Source organism: Salvelinus sp. IW2-2015, linkage group LG33 (genome assembly GCF_002910315.2).
Source record: "Salvelinus sp. IW2-2015 linkage group LG33, ASM291031v2, whole genome shotgun sequence".
Lineage (NCBI taxonomy): Eukaryota > Metazoa > Chordata > Actinopteri > Salmoniformes > Salmonidae > Salvelinus > Salvelinus sp. IW2-2015.
In genome coordinates this window covers 21,389,353-21,407,998 of record NC_036872.1, presented here as the reverse complement: position 1 = coordinate 21,407,998, position 18,646 = coordinate 21,389,353, and the positions used below count along the sequence as shown (strand labels likewise).

General features: G+C 43.8%; 1 protein-coding gene across 3 annotated transcripts in view; it reads right to left on the bottom strand.

The window, feature by feature from the left end:
• LOC111958084 (sialate:O-sulfotransferase 2) overlaps nt 1-18,646 on the bottom strand; it is a 96,480-nt gene that overhangs the window by 24,342 nt on the left and 53,492 nt on the right. For 2 of the 3 annotated variants that reach the window (XM_023979268.2, XM_023979270.2), the window contains 3 exons: nt 9,305-9,419; nt 3,768-3,952; nt 11-132 (listed from right to left, as the gene is read on the bottom strand). In XM_023979268.2, coding sequence (XP_023835036.1) covers nt 11-132; nt 3,768-3,952; nt 9,305-9,419 — 422 coding nt within the window. The remainder of the gene's footprint in view (nt 1-10; nt 133-3,767; nt 3,953-9,304; nt 9,420-18,646) is intronic. The other variant, XM_023979271.2, reaches the window with a different exon arrangement.

Sequence of the window (18,646 nt, the reverse complement as noted above, 5' to 3'; positions counted from 1 at the left end):
TTTCCCTCACCTTCTCTGTGCAAAAGTCCACACACTTCTCCACTGACATGTTCTGGATGACAGCGCTGATGGGCAGGGCCAGGGTGACGTTGTCAGGTCTGTGGAAGCACCCCTTAAAGATGGCACTCCCATCTGAACCAAGGAGAAACGCAACATACTAGATTAGTATCGATCACTAACCGATTTTCATGTGTATTCTGACTGAACAAAGCTTTCAGTTTGACCCCTATAGTATCCATCGACCTCTCCCTTGGCCTTGCTAGGAACCTAACACAGAGCATGAGGCCCTGACCCAGCAGCGGCCTGCCCTGAGCCGTTACCATCACACCAGGGACTGCCTGGCTCTCCTGCACTGGCTGTCTCAACAACCTTCCTCCCCAGACTGTCCCTATGGGCAACCACAGTGCACACAGGCCCAGCCATACTGTAGAACAGCAAACAGGCCCAGCCATACAAAAAACAGGCCCAGCCATACCGTAGAACAGCAAAAAACAGGCCCAGCCATACTATAAAACAGCAAATAACAGGCACAGCCGTACTATAAAACAGCAAATAACAGGCCCAGCCATACTGTAGACCAGGCAAATAACAGGCCCAGCCATTGTAGACCAGCAAAAACAGGCAGCCATACTTTAGACAGCAAAAACAGGCCAGCCATACTGTAGAACAGCAAAAAACAGGCCCAGCCATACTGTAGACAGCAAAAAACAGGCCCAGCCAACTGTTAGAACAGCAAAAAACAGGCCCAGCCATATTGTAGACCAGCAAAAACAGCCAGCCATACTGTAGACCAGCAAAAAACAGGCCCAGCCATACTATAGACAGCAAAAAACAGGCCCAGCCATACTGTAGAACAGCAAAAAACAGGCCAGCCATACTGTAGAACAGCAAAAAACAGGTCCACAGCATACTGTAAAACAGCAAATAACAGGCCCAGCCATACTGTAAACAGCAAAAAACAGGCCCAGCATAACTGTAGAACAAGCAAAAAACAGGCCCAGCCATAGTGTAGAACAGCAAAAAACAGGCCAGCCATTCTGTAGAACAGCAAAAAACAGGCCCAGCCATACTGTAGACCAGCATATAACACGCCCAGCCATACTGTAAAACAGCTAAATACAGGCCCAGCCATACTGTAAAACAGCAAAAAACAGGCCCAGCCATACTGTAGAACAGCAAAAAACAGGCCCAGCCATACTGTAAATCAGCAATAACAGGCCAGCCAACTGTAATCAGCAAATAACAGGCCCAGCCATACTGTAAATCAGCAAATAACAGGCCCAGCCATACTGTAAAACAGTAAATAACAGGCCAGCCATACTGTAAAACAGCAAATAACAGGCCCAGCCATACTGTAGAAGCAAAAAACAGGCCCAGCCATACTGTAGACCAGCAAATAACAGGCCCAGCCATACTGTAAAACAGCAAATAACAGGCCCAGCCATACTTACGAACAGCAAATAACAGGCCTCAGCCATACTGTAAACAGCAAATAACAGGCCCAGCCATACTAGACCAGCAAAAACAGGCCCAGCCATACTGTAGACCAGCAAAAAACAGGCCAGCCATACTGTAAACAGCAAAAAACAGGCCCAGCCATACTGTAAAACTGCAAAAAACAGGCCCAGCATACTGTAGAACAGCAAAAAAAACAGGCCCAGCCATACTGTAGAACAGCAAAAAACAGGCCCAGCCTAGTGTAGAACAGCAAAAAACAGGCCCAGCCATTCTGTAGAACAGCAAAAACAGGCCCAGCCATACTGTAGACCAGCATATACACGCTCCAGGCATATGTAAAACAGCTAAATACAGGCCCAGCCATACTGTAAAACAGCAAATAACAGGCCCAGCCATACTGTAGAACAGCAAATAACAGGCCCAGCCATACTGTAAATCAGCAAATAACAGGCCCAGCCATACTGTAAAACAGTAAATAACAGGCCCAGCCATACTGTAAATCAGCAAATAACAGGCCCAGCCATACTGCAAAACAGCAATTAACAGGCCTAGTCATACTGTAAAACAGCAAATAACAGGGAAGTGAGCTGTCTGTGTAGGTTATGCACCAAGAGAGGTGAGAATACTCATTGGTATGTACAGACAGCAGGGCACTACAGCCAATATATTTTCCATGGCAGGTGGTCCGTGTGTTGGAGACCTGGAGGAGTTAGTCATAGTGTGTGAGGGACTAAATGTATTTTAGATGTGACTCCTGCCTCCAGAACTCTCACAGCTGCATACAGGGGAGGAGAGACAACCACTCTTTTTCTGACTTTCTCTCACTTTTTATATTTTGTCTTATGCTTTCAATCTCTCTCTCTCTGTCTCTCTCTCTCTCTGTCTCCCTCTCTCCCCCCATCTCTCAGTTTCTCACTCCCTCCTCCCACCTTCTTTAGGTCTTCCTCTATCTCCTCCTCCTGCCATCACTCACATAAGAAACCATTTCCTTCTTTGGTAATGAAATGCTTCATTGGAGCTTCCTGTGCTAGTTTGTCACGCTACAGTATACAGGAAAAAAATACAAACGCAACATGTAAGGTGTTGGTCCCATGTTTCCTGAGCTGAAATAAAAGATCGCAGAAATATTCCATATGCTACACAATGTTTATTTCTCTTACATTTTCTTCACAAATTTGTTTACATCCCTGTTAGTGAGCATTTCTCCTTTGCCAAGATAATCCAGACACCTGACAGGTGTGGCATATCAAGAATCTGATTAAACAGCATGATCATTACACAGTTGCACCTTGTGCTAGGGACAATAAAAGGCCACTCTAAAATGTGCAGTTTTGTCACACAACACAATGCCACAGATATCTCAAGTGTTGAGGAAATGTGCAATTGGCATGCTGACCACAGAAATGTCCACCAGAACTGTTGCCGGGGAATTACTTAATTTTAGAGAATTTGTCAGAACCTCCAACCAGCCTCACAACCTCATAGCACATGTAACCATGACAGGTAGCCTAGTGGTTAGAGCATTGGGCCAGTAACCAAAAGGTTGCTAGATTGAATCCCTGAGCTGACAATGTAAAAATCTGTCGTTCTACCCCTGAACATGGCAGTTAACCCACTGTTCCTAGGCTGTCATTGTGAATAAGAATTTGTTCTTAACTGACTTGCCTAGTTAAATAAAGAATATCCAGCAACTTCACACAGTCTGATCAACTCTGTGCAAAGGAGATATGTTGGAATGCATGAGGCAAATGGTGGTCACACCAGATACTGACTGGTTTTCTGATCCATGCACCTAGCTTTTTTTAAGGTATCTGTGACAAACAGATGCATATCTCTATTCCCAGTCATTTGAAATCCATATATTAGGGCCTAAGGACATTGATTTCCTCATATGAACTGCAACTCATTCAAAACTTTGAAGTTGTTGCATGCTGTGTTTATATTTTTGTTCAGTATATATATTAGCCCAAGGCCATGAGAACCAGATCTGCAATCTGCTTTAGCAGACAGGTAAAAAGAGAAATAACAACAATCACAATGTTGTTATTGTAACTCTGAATATAAACAAGCTTGGAGCCTCTTCCCTGAGAAATAGATATACTGCCAAAGATTGCACACTGGTGGCTATGATCTTAGGAGACAAAGAAGGGGTGGGGAGGGAGGAGGAGCACCCTCCCCTGTGGCCTCTGAACATCCCTTCAAACTCAACGCCCCATCCCACCGCAGCTCACGCCATATCCATTTCCCCTCAGAGGGTTACATGGATAAACAGACAGCTTGCATTGTGGTGATAGGTGGTTGAAACTCACAGCGGCGCGCTGACTCCTGGCTCAGCTCCAGTCTGTAGATTGACAGGCGGTTGGCCCCTCCACACAGGTTGCCCTTCTCGCCCTTACACTCCATGTTGCATTCACTCTCAGATGCATTGGGGGCCTGGATCTTGTGGCCACAGTAGCACTCCGCCCCAAACTCTAGGCCTGAATACAGGTAGCCCCTAGTGAAAAGGAAATAGAGGGGGTAATGTTAATATCATCATTAATAAAAGAGAGGCTCAGGCTTGCACAAAAATGTTCAGCATTGGTTGCAACTAATGCAGCGAGACTCTCAGGGCTTCTAGTGGGGGGTGGTGGTGGTGGTTACTGCCCACAGGGCTGGTTCTAGGCATAAGCAACAAAAGCTTATAGATAATATATATATATAGAGAGAGAGATTTATTTTGGAACTTACTATTGAGAGTAAGTATATAAGAATACACCAGTTGCAATTTCTAAATTTGGTTGTGCATCAGCTGTTTTCTCTTGTTATGTCAGTCAATGACAATTAGCCATGTCAGATACCGACTGGGCATGCAAGTCACTTGATTTTGTTAGTCATTTTCACTCCGATATCATCTTAACATGGCATAAATTATTACAAAATGTGTAGAATTGCAGGAGACTAGCTTTAATACTGCATAAAATATCTCTCCGTCCCATTGCAAACTGGATAGAATTGCATGAAATTTGTTATAAAATAGTGTCACGTTCCTGACCTGTTTTCCTTTGTCTTGTATTTATTTTAGTTGGTCAGGGCGTGAGTTGGGTGGGTTTGTCTATGTGGTATTTTCTATGTTGGGATGTTTGTGTCCGGCTGAGTATGATTCTCAATCAGAGACAGCTGTCAATCGTTGTCCCTGATTGAGAATCATACTTAGGCAGCCTGGGTTTCATTTGTGTTTTGTGGGTGTATGTCTCCTGTGTCAGGTTTGGTGCCACACAGGACTGTTTCGGTTTTGTCATGGTTGTTGGTTGTTTTGTAGTTTGAAGTGTTTGTTTGACTTTCATTAAATAATGAACACTAACCACTCTGCGTTTTGGTCCTCACCTTCTGTCAGCGAGGACAGCCGTAACAAATAGAAGTTCTCTCTCCGCCCCATGTGTAGAATTTGCAGGAAATGTATGTTTCTCTCGACTGTCAAAAGGGGGGGGGGGGCACTAAAATATTTTGCAGTGAGGTGTGGGGGCCCCCCAACCAAATCTTGCTTCAAGCCTCCAAAAGTCTATACCCGGCCCTGACTGCCTGACAACCTGACAACATCTTGTCTCTGCAATGTCTGACCAGATGGAAGTGGTTTTGTATTTTAGCACTCGATTATTCATGCAACTGCAAGACGCCCACAACCCTCTCTCTCAGCAGCTCTCTCCACAGAGTCAGTCCACTAATAGGGTTGAATGGCTCATAGACAGTCAGTTGGGTAACCGGCAGTAACCTCACTCACCCTCTCCAAGATGAAGAGAGCTCTCTACAAGGTCAGTATCAAAAAGAGAGTGCATGCATTAATACTGCACCAAGACACCAGAGCTTTTTTTAGGGTGACACTGATTATGAGTCCATGTACAGTACAGTATACTGGAAGGCTCTATCCATCAAACACAGAAGGCCTGTACACTCCCTGGGGAACAGTACCCTGGCAGTGGCACATGAGGGATGCACACTTGACTCCTGAGAGGCCTTTATAGTGCCAATAGATTGCCAGCACAACACATCCTTTACCCTGAAGAAATCACACAGACTGACGATCAAGGAAAGCCCTAGCTAGTTAGTCACAATGGTGCACTTCTCTGCTTCATTGACGTCTGTACAGTGCCTTCAGAAACTATTCATACCCCTTGACTTATTCCACATTTTGTTGTGTTACAGCCTGAATTCAAAATGAATGAAATATATTGGATGAAATATACACACAATACCCCATAAAGACAAAGAAAACATGTTTTTAGAAATGTTAGCTAATTTATTGAAAGTGAAATACAGAACATGACACAGTCAACACCATGCTTGAAAATATGAAGAGTGGTACTCAGTGATGTGTTGTGATGGATTTGCCCCAAATATAATGCTTTGTATTCAGGACATAAAGTTCATTTCTTTGCAACATTTTTTGCAGTTTTACTTTAGTGCCTTATTGCAAACAGGATGCATATTTTCAAATATTTTTATTCTGTACAGGCTTCCTTCTTTTCACTGTATAATTTAGGTTAGTATTGTTGAGTAACTACAATGTTGTTGATCCATCCTCAGTTTTCTCCTATCACAGCCATTAAACTCTGTAACTGTTTTTAAAGTCACCATTGGCCTCATGGTGAAATCCCCGAGCGGCTTCCTTCCTCTGAGTTAGGAAGGACGCCTGTATCTTTGTTGTGACTGGGTGTATTGAGACACTATACAAAGAGTAGTTAATAACTTCACCATGCTCAAACGGAAATTCAATATCTGTTTTTTTTACCCATCTACCAATAGGTGCCCTTCTTTGCGAGGCATTGGAAAACGTCCCTGATCTTTTTGGTTGAATATGTGGTTGAAATTCACTGCTTGACTGAGGGACCTTACAGATAATTGTATGTGTGGGGTACAGAGATGAGGTAGATATAAAAAAAATAATGCTAAATACTATTATTGCACAAAGAGTGAGTCAATCCAACTTATTATCAGTTCGTAGAGCATGGCGCAGGCAACGCCAGGGTTGTGGGTTCGATTCCCAAGGGGGACCAGTACGAAAATGTATGTATGTACTGTATGCATGCACTTAACTCAGTCAAAACAGAAAATGTGTGTCAGTCTGTCTCTTGTGAAAACAGTGAACAACTTGTGAACATTTCTGAATTATAATATATCAAATGATTGGCATCTTACATTCAAACAATGAATCCTGATCTAGGATAACTTTTAAAACATGAAATTATTTGGCTTGCTCTAAAAGGATTTGGCTAAAAGCAAATCTACCCGCAAATCTACCCGCTCTGGATAAGAGCATCTACTAAATGACTAAAATGTAAAAAAATTGCTAAGCAAATTCTTACTGCTGAACTTATTTAGGCTTGCCATAGCAAAGGGGTTAAATACTTATTGACTAAAGACATTTCAGCATTCCATTTGTAATTAAACATTTCTAAAAAGATAATTCCACTTCAACATTATGAGGTATTGTGTGTAGGCCAGTGACACAAAATCTTAATTTAATCCATAAATAATTCAGGCTGTAACACAACAAAATGTGGAAAAAGTCAAAGGGTGTGAATACTTCTGAAGGCACTGTATYTTAGCAGCCTGCTCTGGGAGGGGTGTGGACAGAGAGAGAGAGGAGCAGAGGAGAAAGATGAAAATGTGCTCTCTACTGCACTTCTCCTCACTCTCTCTCTCTCGCATATATATATATCTTCTCCTCTCTTTATATACTGTTTATATACACTGCTCAAAAAAATAAAGGGAACACTAAAATAACACATCCTAGATCTGAATGAATGAAATATTCTTATTAAATACTTTTTTCTTTACATAGTTGAATGTGCTGACAACAAAATCACACAAATGATCAATGGAAATCAAATTTATCAACCCATGGAGGTCTGGATTTGGAGTCACACTCAAAATTAAAGTGGAAAACCACACTACAGGCTGATCCAACTTTGATGTAATGTCCTTAAAACAAGTCAAAATGAGGCTCAGTAGTGTGTGTGGCCTCCACGTGCCTGTATGACCTCCCTACAATGCCTGGGCATGCTCCTGATGAGGTGGGGATGGTCTCCTGAGGGATCTCCTACCTGGACTAAAGCATCCGCTAACTCCTGGACAGTCCTGTGGTGTCAACGTGGCGTTGGTGGATGGAGCAAGACATGATGTCCCAGATGTGCTCAATTGGATTCAGGTTGGGAATGGGCGGGCAGTCCATAGCATCAATGCCTTCCTCTTGCAGGAACTGCTGACACACTCCAGCCACATGAGGTCTATCATTGTCTTGCATTAGGAGGAACCCAGGGCCAACCGCACCAGCATATGGTCTCACAAGGGGTCTGAGGATCTCATTCGGTACCTAATGGCAGTTTTTTTTTCAGGTACCTCTGGCAGCACATGGGGGCTGGTGCGCGCCCCCCCCCAAAGAAATGCCACCCCACACCATGACTGACCCAGCCGCCCAAACCGTCATGCTGGAGGATTGTTGCAGGCAGCAGAACGTTCTCCACTGGCGTCTCCAGACTCTGTCACGTCTGGTCACATGTGCTCAAGTGTGAACCTAGCTTTCATCTGTGGAAGAGCAACAGGCGCCAGTGGCCGAATTTGCCAATCTTGTGTTCCCTGGCAAATCCCAAACGTCCTGCACGGTGTTGGCTGTAAGCACAACCCCCACCTGTGGATCATCTGGCTGAGCAGTCGACCCTCATGGCACGCGACCCTGGGTACGTCTGGTACATTCTGACCGTTTTAAGCGACACATGCCACATTTGTGGCTGCTGGGGTCATTTTGCAGGGACTCTGGCAGTGCTCCTCCTTGCACAAAGGCGGAAGGTAGCGCGTCTGCTGCTGGGTCAGCCTATAAATACGGCCCCCCTCCACGTCCTCCTACTTGTACTGGCCTGTCTCCTGGTAGCGCTCCATGCTCTGGACACTACGCTGACAGACACACAGAATACCTTCTTGCCACAGCTCGCATGATGATGTTGCGAGCATCCCTGGATGAGCTGCATACTGACTGCTACTAATGTGTGTAGGGGGTTGTAGACTTTCCGCCTCATGCTACCACTAGAGCTGGAAAGCCACCGCCAGCATTCAAAGTGACCAAAAACAATTCAAGGCGCACAGGAGAACGGCCATGAAGTAGAAATCTGAGAGAATGGCTCTGTGCGTCACTACTCTGCGAGAGACCACTTCACTTATGGGGTGATGTCGTATAGCTAATTGCCTATAATTTCCACCTGTTGTCTATTCCATTTGCACAACAGCATGTGGAGAGTTTATTGTCAATCAGTGTTGCTTCCTAAGTGGACAGTTTGATTTCACAGAAGTGTGATTGACTTGGAGTTACATTGTGTTGTTTAAGTGTTCCCTTTATTTTTTTTAGCAGTATATACAGTATATCGCCTCCTCTCTTTCTCTCCTCTCCTGTGAGTCAGTGGTGAGTGTTGGGCTGAGCCATTGGGCTGAGCCATCCATAGGGTGCGAGAGGGAGAGGAGGGGGCAAGGGGAAACTGGAAAAACAGATGATGTGAAGAAAATATGGTATGAGAAGGAAAGAGGCAGGCAAAGAGAGAGACAGAAATAGAGAAAGAGATACAGAGAAAGAGAGCGAGGGAAAGAGAGCAAAAGAGAGTGAGAAAGAGAGAGAAAAAAAGAAAGAGAAATAATGTGGAAAAGGTATGAACAGTACAGTTATCGAGCGCTATGGAGCTAATGTAAAGGAGAGAGAGAGGGAGATGATGTGAGACTATGTACGACAGCTGGCACAAGGCCCATGTTCATCTACACTCTGGTATACAACCTTTATTCCTCACTCCCATCCTGTGTTTGTGACTTTTTATATTCCCAGGCCTACCTTTCAGCACAGTTGTCCTGGCAACGGAAGACCGTCATTTTCTTGTAGTCAAAAAAGGACACTCCCCTGAGTGCTCTTTTCGCCGTGTTGTCTATATAGCAGCCGATGTAATTCGCTTTAAGAGAGAAAAACAAAACATTTCTCATAACAAATAAAAAATGCACAATTTAAGCAGAGCAATATTATGGGAGATAAGGGGGAGAGGCAATAATACAGTTTGACGTAGAACAGAAAGAAAATTGTCATTTAACAAGTTATTCCAAGTTATGTGAGTAAAACATGCACATTTACAGTAGTACATTTTCAATGGTAATTGCTTATCAATAGTCATGGTAAATTATAGATTTAACAGAAAACATTTTTTATAAAAAATTCTGTTGAGACATTCTGTATATTAGTAAAAGAACTTTAAAGAACATCATCATCCATCTGCTCCATTCAATGCAGACATATTGAGGGCAACGTTGCTGCTCAAGGAATCAACACCAGACGGGCATGTTTATTTATTTATATAGACACACAACCCCTTCTAGTGGCCTATTACTGCAACGACACTCAATACACTTCCTGACTTATTCAAAGTGAGTAGATAGGGAGGAGGTAAGGAGGGGGGAGGGAGGAAAGGCTGGTAATGTCCTTCTGCAATGGGACTGGCTGATCCTCACCCTTCCTTCCTGCTCAAATAAAATACCATTTTATTAGCCCCATACACATATTTAGCATGTTATTGCGGGTGTAGTGAAATGCTTGCATTCTTAGATCCAACAGTGCAGTAGTATCTAACAATTCACAACAATACACACAAATCGAAAAGTAAAAAAAAATGGAATTAAAAAATATATAAATATTAGGACGAGCAATGTCGGAGTGGCAATGACTAAAATACAGTAGAATAGAATACAGAATATACATATGAGATGAGTAAAGCAGTATGTCAACATTATTAAAGTGACTAGCGTTCCATTATTTGAAGTGGCCAGTGATTCCAAGTCTATGCATATAGAGCAGCAGCCTCTAAGGTGCAAGGTTAAATAACCGGGTGTTAGCCGGCTAGTGATGGCTATTTAACAATCTGATGGGCTTGAGATAGAAGCTGTTTTTCAGTCTCTCGGTCCCAGGTTTGATGCACCTGTATTGACTTCGCCTTCTGGATGATAGCTGGGTGAACAGGCCATGGCTCGGGTGGTGATGTCCTTGATCTTTTTGACCTTCCTGTGACATCGGGTGCTGTAGGTGTCCTGGAGGGCAGGTAGTTTGCCCCCGGTGATGCGTTGGACAGAACACACCACCCTCTGGAGAGCTCTGCCTTGGAACAGTTGCCATACCAGGCAGTAATACAGCCCAACAGGATGCTCTRAATTGTGCATCTGTAAAAGTTTGTGAGGGTTTTAGGGGCCAAGYCACATTTCTTCAGACTCCTGAGGTTGAAGAAATGTAGAGAAGCTGTTGCGTCTTCTTCACCACACTGTCTGTGGGGGGGACCCTTTCAGATCGTCAGTGATGTGTACGCCGAGGAKCTTGAAGCTTTCCACCTTCTCCTTCACCTTTTCCCGTCAATGTGGATAGGGGCGTGCTCCCTCTGCTGTTTCCTGAAGTCCACGTTCAGCACCTTTGTTTTGTTGACGTTGAGTGAGAGGGTATTTTCCTGGCACCACACTTCTAGGCCCCTCACCTCCTCCCTGTAGGCCGTCTCATTGTTGTTGGTAATCAAGCCTACCACTGTAGTGTCGTCTGCAAACTTGATGATTGAGTTGGAGGTGTGCATGGCCACGCAGTCGTGGGTGAACAGGGAATACAGGCTGAGCACATACCCTTGTGGGGCCCCTGTGTTGAGGATCAGCGAAGTGGAGGTGTTGTTTCCTACCTTCACCACCTGGGTGTGGCCCGTCAGGAAGTCCAGGACCCGGGCGGTAAGCAAAGTGGTAAGCGGGGTTCAGACCCGGGCGGTAAGCAAAGTGAAGTGGGTCTAGGGTAAGGTAGAAGTGATAGAAGAAGGTGTTTAGCTTGTCCGGACACATCGGTGTCCGCGGCGTGGTTGGTTTTCCCTTTGTTGTCCGCGTTTGTCTGTAGACCCTGACACATATGTCTCGTATCTGAGCTGTTGAATTGCGACTCCACTTTGTCTKTGTACTGACGTTTTGCCTGTTTGAGTGCCTTACGCAGGGAATAACTACACTGTTTGTATTCGGCCATATTCCAAGTCACAATGGTTAAAAAACATTTAAAACATTTAATTTAACCTTTATTTAAATGCGGTGGTTCGCGCATTCAGTTTTGCGCGAATGCTGCCATCTATCTACGGATTCTGGTTTGGATAGGTTTTAATAGTTACAGTGTGTACAACATCTCCTATACACTTCCTGATGAACTCAGTCACCATATCCGTGTATTTGTTGATGTTATTGTCAGAGGCTACCCGGAACATATTCCAGTCTGCGTGATCAAAACAATCTTGAAGCATGGATTCGGATTGGTCAGACCAGCGTTGAATAGACCTTAGTACCGGTACTTCCTGTTTTAGTTTCTGCCTATAGGAAGGGAGGAGCAAAATAGAGTCGTGATCAGATTTGCCAAAGGGAGGGCGGGGAAGGGCCTTGTAGGCATTTCGAAAAGTTGAGTAGCAGTGGTCCAATGWTTTTCCAAAGTGAGTACTACCGTCAATGTGTTGGTAGAACTTCGGTAGTGTTTTCTTCAAATTTGCTTTGATAAAATCCCCAGCTACAATAAATACAGCCTCAGGATATGTGGTTTCCAGTTTGCATAAAGTCCAGTGTAGTTCTTTGAGGGCCGGCGTGGTATCGACTTGAGGGGGAATATTCACGTCTGTGACTATTATAGGTTGGGTGAACAAAAGGACTTGAGTTCTGTATGTGATCATAATCACACCTTGGGTAGTTAAGCATGAAWCATACACCCCGCCTTTCATCTCCCTGGAGTGTTCTTTATTCCTGTCTGCGCAATGTACTGATAACCCAGCTGGCTGTATGGATGGGGACAGTATATCCCGGAAGAGAACCATGTTTCCGTGAAACAGAGTATGATACAATCCCTGATGTCTTTCTGGAAGGAGATCCTCGCCCTGAGCTCATCTACTTTATTATCCATAGACTGAACATTAGCGAGTGATATACTCGGAAGCGGTAGATGGTGTTCACGTCTTCTGAGTCAGACTAGAAGTCCACTCCGAATACCTCTTCTCTGCCGGCAATGTTTTGGAGCAGCCTCTGGAATAAGTTCAATTGTTCGGGGGGGTACGAACAAAGGATCCTCCAACTCAGGAAAGTCGTATTCCTGGTGAGTTACCGCCACTCTGATATCCAAAATTATTTCCGGCTGTATGTAATAACACAAACAAATCTGGGCTAATAATGTAAGAAATAACATACAAAAAGCAAAATACTGCAAAGTTGCTTAGGAGCTAGAAGCAGAGCTGCCATATCTCTGTCGGAGCATTTTCTGTGAGGTAGCATGTTGGGGGTGGGGGGGGGGGTTGCACAATGCACATTCTAACCACCAACATTATCTGTAACTGTAATGATCTAAAAGGCGTTGAGCGGCAGCGTGGTGCTCTGTAGGTCCTGGGCATTAATCTTCCTCCCAGACATGGTAATGGAGCGGACTGAGCATGATCACTAATCTGCTTTAGGACAAATTTAGCTCAACTGAACTGCGCTTCAATGGGGCTGACCTTCCGCATTCCTTTTTTGTGCTTAGTTTATGAAATGAAATAATCAGATCAGAAGCCAGTCGTTCAGGGAAGCCAGAGATACACTCCCCTATTATTTATTTGTGACAGCGAAGCTAAACATTTAATTTGTCTCTATACTCCAAGCATTTTTGGAATGACAATATGAGCAAACATGTTTCTAATAATGCTTATCACATGTACAAAAAGTACTACTTTTATTTGAAAGTATTTTCATACACAGTAATACAGTGGGGAGAACACAAGTCTTGTGATACCACTGCCGATTTTGCAATGTTATTCATATTACATAAGCACGATAGAGGCTTGCGTGTTTTTTTATCATAGGTACACTTCAAACTGTGACAGACGGAATGCCCTCTAAAACAAAAAATCCAGAAACATCACATTTGTATGAATTAAACTTAGTAAATTATTTGCATTGTATTGCATGACCATATACGTCAAATTGGGTTGAAACCTACCCACTAAATCAAACAAAGAAATTAACCCGGCAACAAGAAGCTCCTATGTTAAGATTTGTTCCACCATAGAACGAAAGCACTACCTATGTCCGCCCATTTAACCAATCAGGCAAATTACCCCATATGAAATTAACGAACCCTGTTGTAAACAACATCCCTGTTGAGGAGCCCTAGTCATAAAAGACAACCCTTGCAGCACCAAAACAACCTAACCAAGACCAGACCTGCATGCGCTAACCTGCATCCAAAAAATGCGCTTCTTCTCCCAAAGTAGGAAGCCGTGCTTAGGAACATCAAGAGTGAAGGTAAAAATGGTAGAATCCCTTGCCACATGTCTTGTAGAATTCCCTGTCGAGCTATCCAAAGCGAACAAATGTAATGACAGAGCCCCAGAAGCTGGATGGGAATAACATGGCCAACCTTGTTTGGCTGTCCAAATACTTACGCATAAATGGGCAAACGACAAAGCTTTCAAGTGAACCGCTAAATCCGCACTGTCCTTGCGGTGAGTGAGGTCTGGGATAGAAGCTCCCCATCGCCAACCGCTCAACCATGTATCATGGAGGTAAATTGTGACTGACTGACTGCGCACAAATTAAATAAGAGTCGTTAGTTTATGAGGCAATGTGATTTGTAGATCAGTCTCCGTGGAGGCATCACATGATCACGAGGAGTGAGGGATCAGCCAGAACTACACGGGCAGGGACCTGGTCAATGACCTGAAGAGAGCTGGGACCACAGTCTCAAAGAAAACCATTAGTAACACCACCATGCCGTCATGGATTAAAATCCGCTGCAGCGGCACGCAGATCCCCCTGCTCAAGCCAGCGCATGCCAGGCCCGTCTGAAGTTTGCCAATGACATCTGGATGATCCAGAGGAGGAATGGAGAGAAGTCATGTGGTCTGATGAGACAAAAAATAGAGCTTTTGCTCTAAACTCCACTCGCCCGGTGGGAGGAAGAAAAGGATGAGTACAACCCCCAAGAACACCATCCCCACCGTGAAGCATGGAGGTGGAAACATCATTCCCTGATGTCTTTCTCAAAGGGACCAAGAACGACTGACGTAAATGAAGGGGCGAGGCAAGTGGATGCCCGGCCCAGAATCGCCCTGTAAATCGCCCGATTATTATCCAGAACCTCCCTTCCCCTATCAGTAGAGCATTGAACGAATGGGTCGTGCTGGTCTTATCTTCCAGTGATTCTGTACACGACACCACCACACAAAGCACACAAGACCAAGATTGTCGTGCCTAAAACTTATCGTTAGTGGCCTCCCGTAAGAAAGCAATGCTCCAGGTCCACTGACACTGCCGGCTCTTAAGCTTGGCACCTCAAGTTCTACCTCCCAGCTACACACCAAGCCTGATAGAGTCTGTATATCTGAGGTCTGAGGAAGGAATCAATCACGCCAAGAAGTCCGTAAAACGATCATTATGACACCTTAAATATCTCTCGCACAAATCTCTCGCTACCGAAACCTGAAAACGGTGTCTTGCACCGAAATGGTCCGAGATATGAGGGATGGGCCAAATTCCCATTAGCTGACATTGCGTGCGTGTGCACATTTAAACATTCTCAGGTCCAAATAGTAATATAACCCCTTTCTCACGGTGATCGATCCTCTGTAATGGCAACCCACCCAAAGTTTCTGTACCACAATATGAAGTTCGTGCCTTTTCTGAATGTCTTGCAACAACTAGCATGTCGATGCCAACAATAAATGCACAATAAATTTACTTACAAACTACCTAATGTGATTTTCCTGGAATTTTTGTTTTAGAATTCCCCGTCCTCCTACAAGTGAGGTCCCTAATTGAATATTTACCAGACTCCCTAGCATGACTGCTGTGAAAGTGGAACTACCTGATGAGGCCGAGATATGAAGTGTGTATCATACCTGTGTTCTCGTCAACTGAAATCCGTCGCGTTCTTCTAGCCAGTTTTCAAGGGCTACAAGTTACCACAACCATTTAGAATCCTCAGACCTACCCTGTTTCAATTTGTCGAGAGTGAGTCTCTCTGGGAGAACTGTCATTCTACTCTTATATCTACTCCTTCTGAACGTATTTTGTTGAGTCATCTACATAACGTATTTTGTCGTACCTAGAACGTTGCTGGTGACCATTCTAAAAATAGTCTGTGGTATGTCGTAAGTGCGTTTCTCTCAATTTGTTTGGCCTAATATGGTTCTCAATCAGGGTCAGGTGTTTGTCATTGTCTCTGATTGGGAACCATATTAAGGTTGACTGTTTTCACTGTTTGTTGGTGGGTGATTGTTCCTGTTCATTGCGTTCTTCGTTGTCTCTATGTTCACATGTTCAGGTCTGTAGCGTCGTTAGTTTCATTTTCTGTTRATTGTTTTGTTCGTTTTGTTAAGTGTTCCAATAAATATGGAAACGTACCACGCTGCAATTTGGTCCTCCTCTCTTCCACCTAACGACGAGCGTTACATGGACAAATTCACTTACAGTGTATTACAGTAGTCAAAAGTTTAGTATTTGGTCCCATATTCCTAGCACGCAATGACTAAATCAAGCTTGTGACTCTACAAACTTGGAGTTTGTTTTGGTTGTGTTTCGGATTATGTTGTGCCCAATAGAAATGAGTGATAAATATTATGTCATTTTGGAGTCCCCTTTATAGTAAATCAAAATAGAATATGTTTCGGAAAACGTTTACATTAATGTGGATGCTGCCATAATTACGGATAATCATGAATGAATCGTGAATAATGAGTGAGAAAGTTACAAAGGCATAAATATCATACCTCCAAAAAAGTGCTAACCTCGCCTATTATTGTAATGGTGAGAGGTTAGCATGTCCTGGGGGTATAATATTTGTGCCTCTGTAACTTTCTCACTCATCATTATTTATCATTATCCATAATCATGGTAGCATCAACAGATGACGCAATCTCAATCGCTATCCATACTGCCCTTTCCCACCTGCACAAAAGGAACACCTATGTGAGAATGCTGTTCATTGACTACAGCTCAGCGTTCAACAACATTGTTTTTACACTGCTGCTACTCGCTGTTTATTGTCTATGGATAGTCACTTTACCCCTACCTACACTAACGTTCAAAAGTTTGGGGTCACTTAGATATTTCCTTGTCTTTGAAAGAAAAGCTATTTTTTTTGTCCATTAAAAGAACTTCAAATTGATCAGAAATACAGTGTAGACATTGTTAATGTTGTAAATGACTATTGTAGCTGGAAACGGCAGATTTTTTTATGGAACATCTACATAGGCGTACAGAGGACCATTATCAGCAACCATCACTCCTGTGTTCCAATGGCACGTTGTGTTAGCTAATCCAGGTTTATCATTTTAAAAGGCTAATTGATCATTAGAAAACCCGTTTGCAATTATGTTAGCACAGATAAACTGTTGTTCTGATTAAAGAAGCAATAAAACTGGCCTTCTTTAGACAATTTTTATTTATTTTATTTATATTTCACCTTTATTTAACCAGGTAGGTCAGTTGAGAAAAAGTTCTCATTTTGCGCGGTCAGCCCCTCTTCAAAGGGAGACACTCTAGACCCAAACTGTTATAGACCTACATCCATCCTGCCCTGCCTTTCTAAAATCTTTCTAAAGCCAAGTTGATACCGACCATTTCGAATCCCACCGTACCTTCTCCACTATGCAATCTGGTTTCCGAGCTGGTCATGGTGGCACCTCAGCCACACTCAAGTCCTAAAACTATCATAACCGGCATCGATAAAAGACAGTACTGTGCAGCCGTCTTCATTGACCTGGCCAAGCTTACGACTACTGTCAATCACCGCATTCTTACGGAGCAGACTCAATAGCCTTTGGCTTCTCAAATGGCTGTCTCGCCTGTTTCACCAACTACTTCTCAGAAGAGCCAGGTGTCAAATCGGAGAGGCCTGTTGTCCGGACCTCTTGCAGCTCTATGGGGTTGCCACAGGGTTCAATTCTCGGGCCGACTCTTTCTCTGTATATATCCAATGTGGTTGCGCTTGCTGCTGGTGATTCTCTGATCCACCTCTATGCAGATGAAACCATTCTGTACACATCTGACCCTTCTTTGGACACTGTGCTAACAAACCCCAACTGCTTCAACGCCATACAACGCTCCTCCGTGGCTCCAACTGCTAAAGCTAGTAAAAACTAGTGCATGCTCTCTCAACCGATTGCTGCCCGCACCTCCCGCCCGACTAGCATCACTACTTGGATGGTTCTGACCTAGAAATATGTGGACAACTACAAATACCTAGGTGTCTGGCTAGACTGTAAACTCTCCTTCCAGACTCACATTAAGCATCTCCAATCCAAAATTAAATCTAGAACGGCTTCCTATTCGCAACAAAGCTCCTTATTCATGCTCGCCAAACATACCCTCGTAAAACTGACTATCTTACCGATCCTTGACTTCGGGCAATGTCATTATCAAAATAGCCCCCAACACTCTACTCCAGCAAACTAGATGTAGTCTATCACAGTGCAATCCGTTTTATCACCAAACCATATACTACCCACCCACTGCGACCTGTATGCTTCCGGCTGGCCCCACTACATACCGTCGCCAAACCCACTGGCTCCAAGTCATCTATAAGTCTTGCTAGGTAAAGCCACGCCGGTACTCAGCTCACTGGTCACCATAGCATACCACCCGTAGCACAACGCTCAGCAGGTATATTGCACTGGTCATCCCAAAGCCAACACTTCCTTTGGCCGCTTTCCTTCCAGTTCTTTGCTGCAATGACTGGAACGAATTGCGAAAATCTCTGAAGCTGGAGTCTTATCTCCCTCTCTAACTTTAAGCATCAGCTGTCTGAGCAGCTTACCGATCACTTACTGTACACAGGCAATCTGTAAATAGCACACCCGACTACTCATCTCCATATTATTACTTACCTCTGCTCTTTTGCACCCCATTATCTCTACTTGCACATCAATCATCTGCACATCTATCACTCCAGTATTAATTGCTAAATTGTAATTATTTACAATTATTTACAATTATTTCTAGGGCGTATTTATTGCCTACCTCCCTACTCTTCTACATTTGCACACACTGTACATCGATTTTTCAAATTTTATTTTCTTTTTGTGCATTGACTGTACGTTTGTTTATGTGTAACTCTGTGTTGTTGTTTTGGTCGCACTGCTTTGCTTTATCTTGGCCAGGTCGCAGTTGT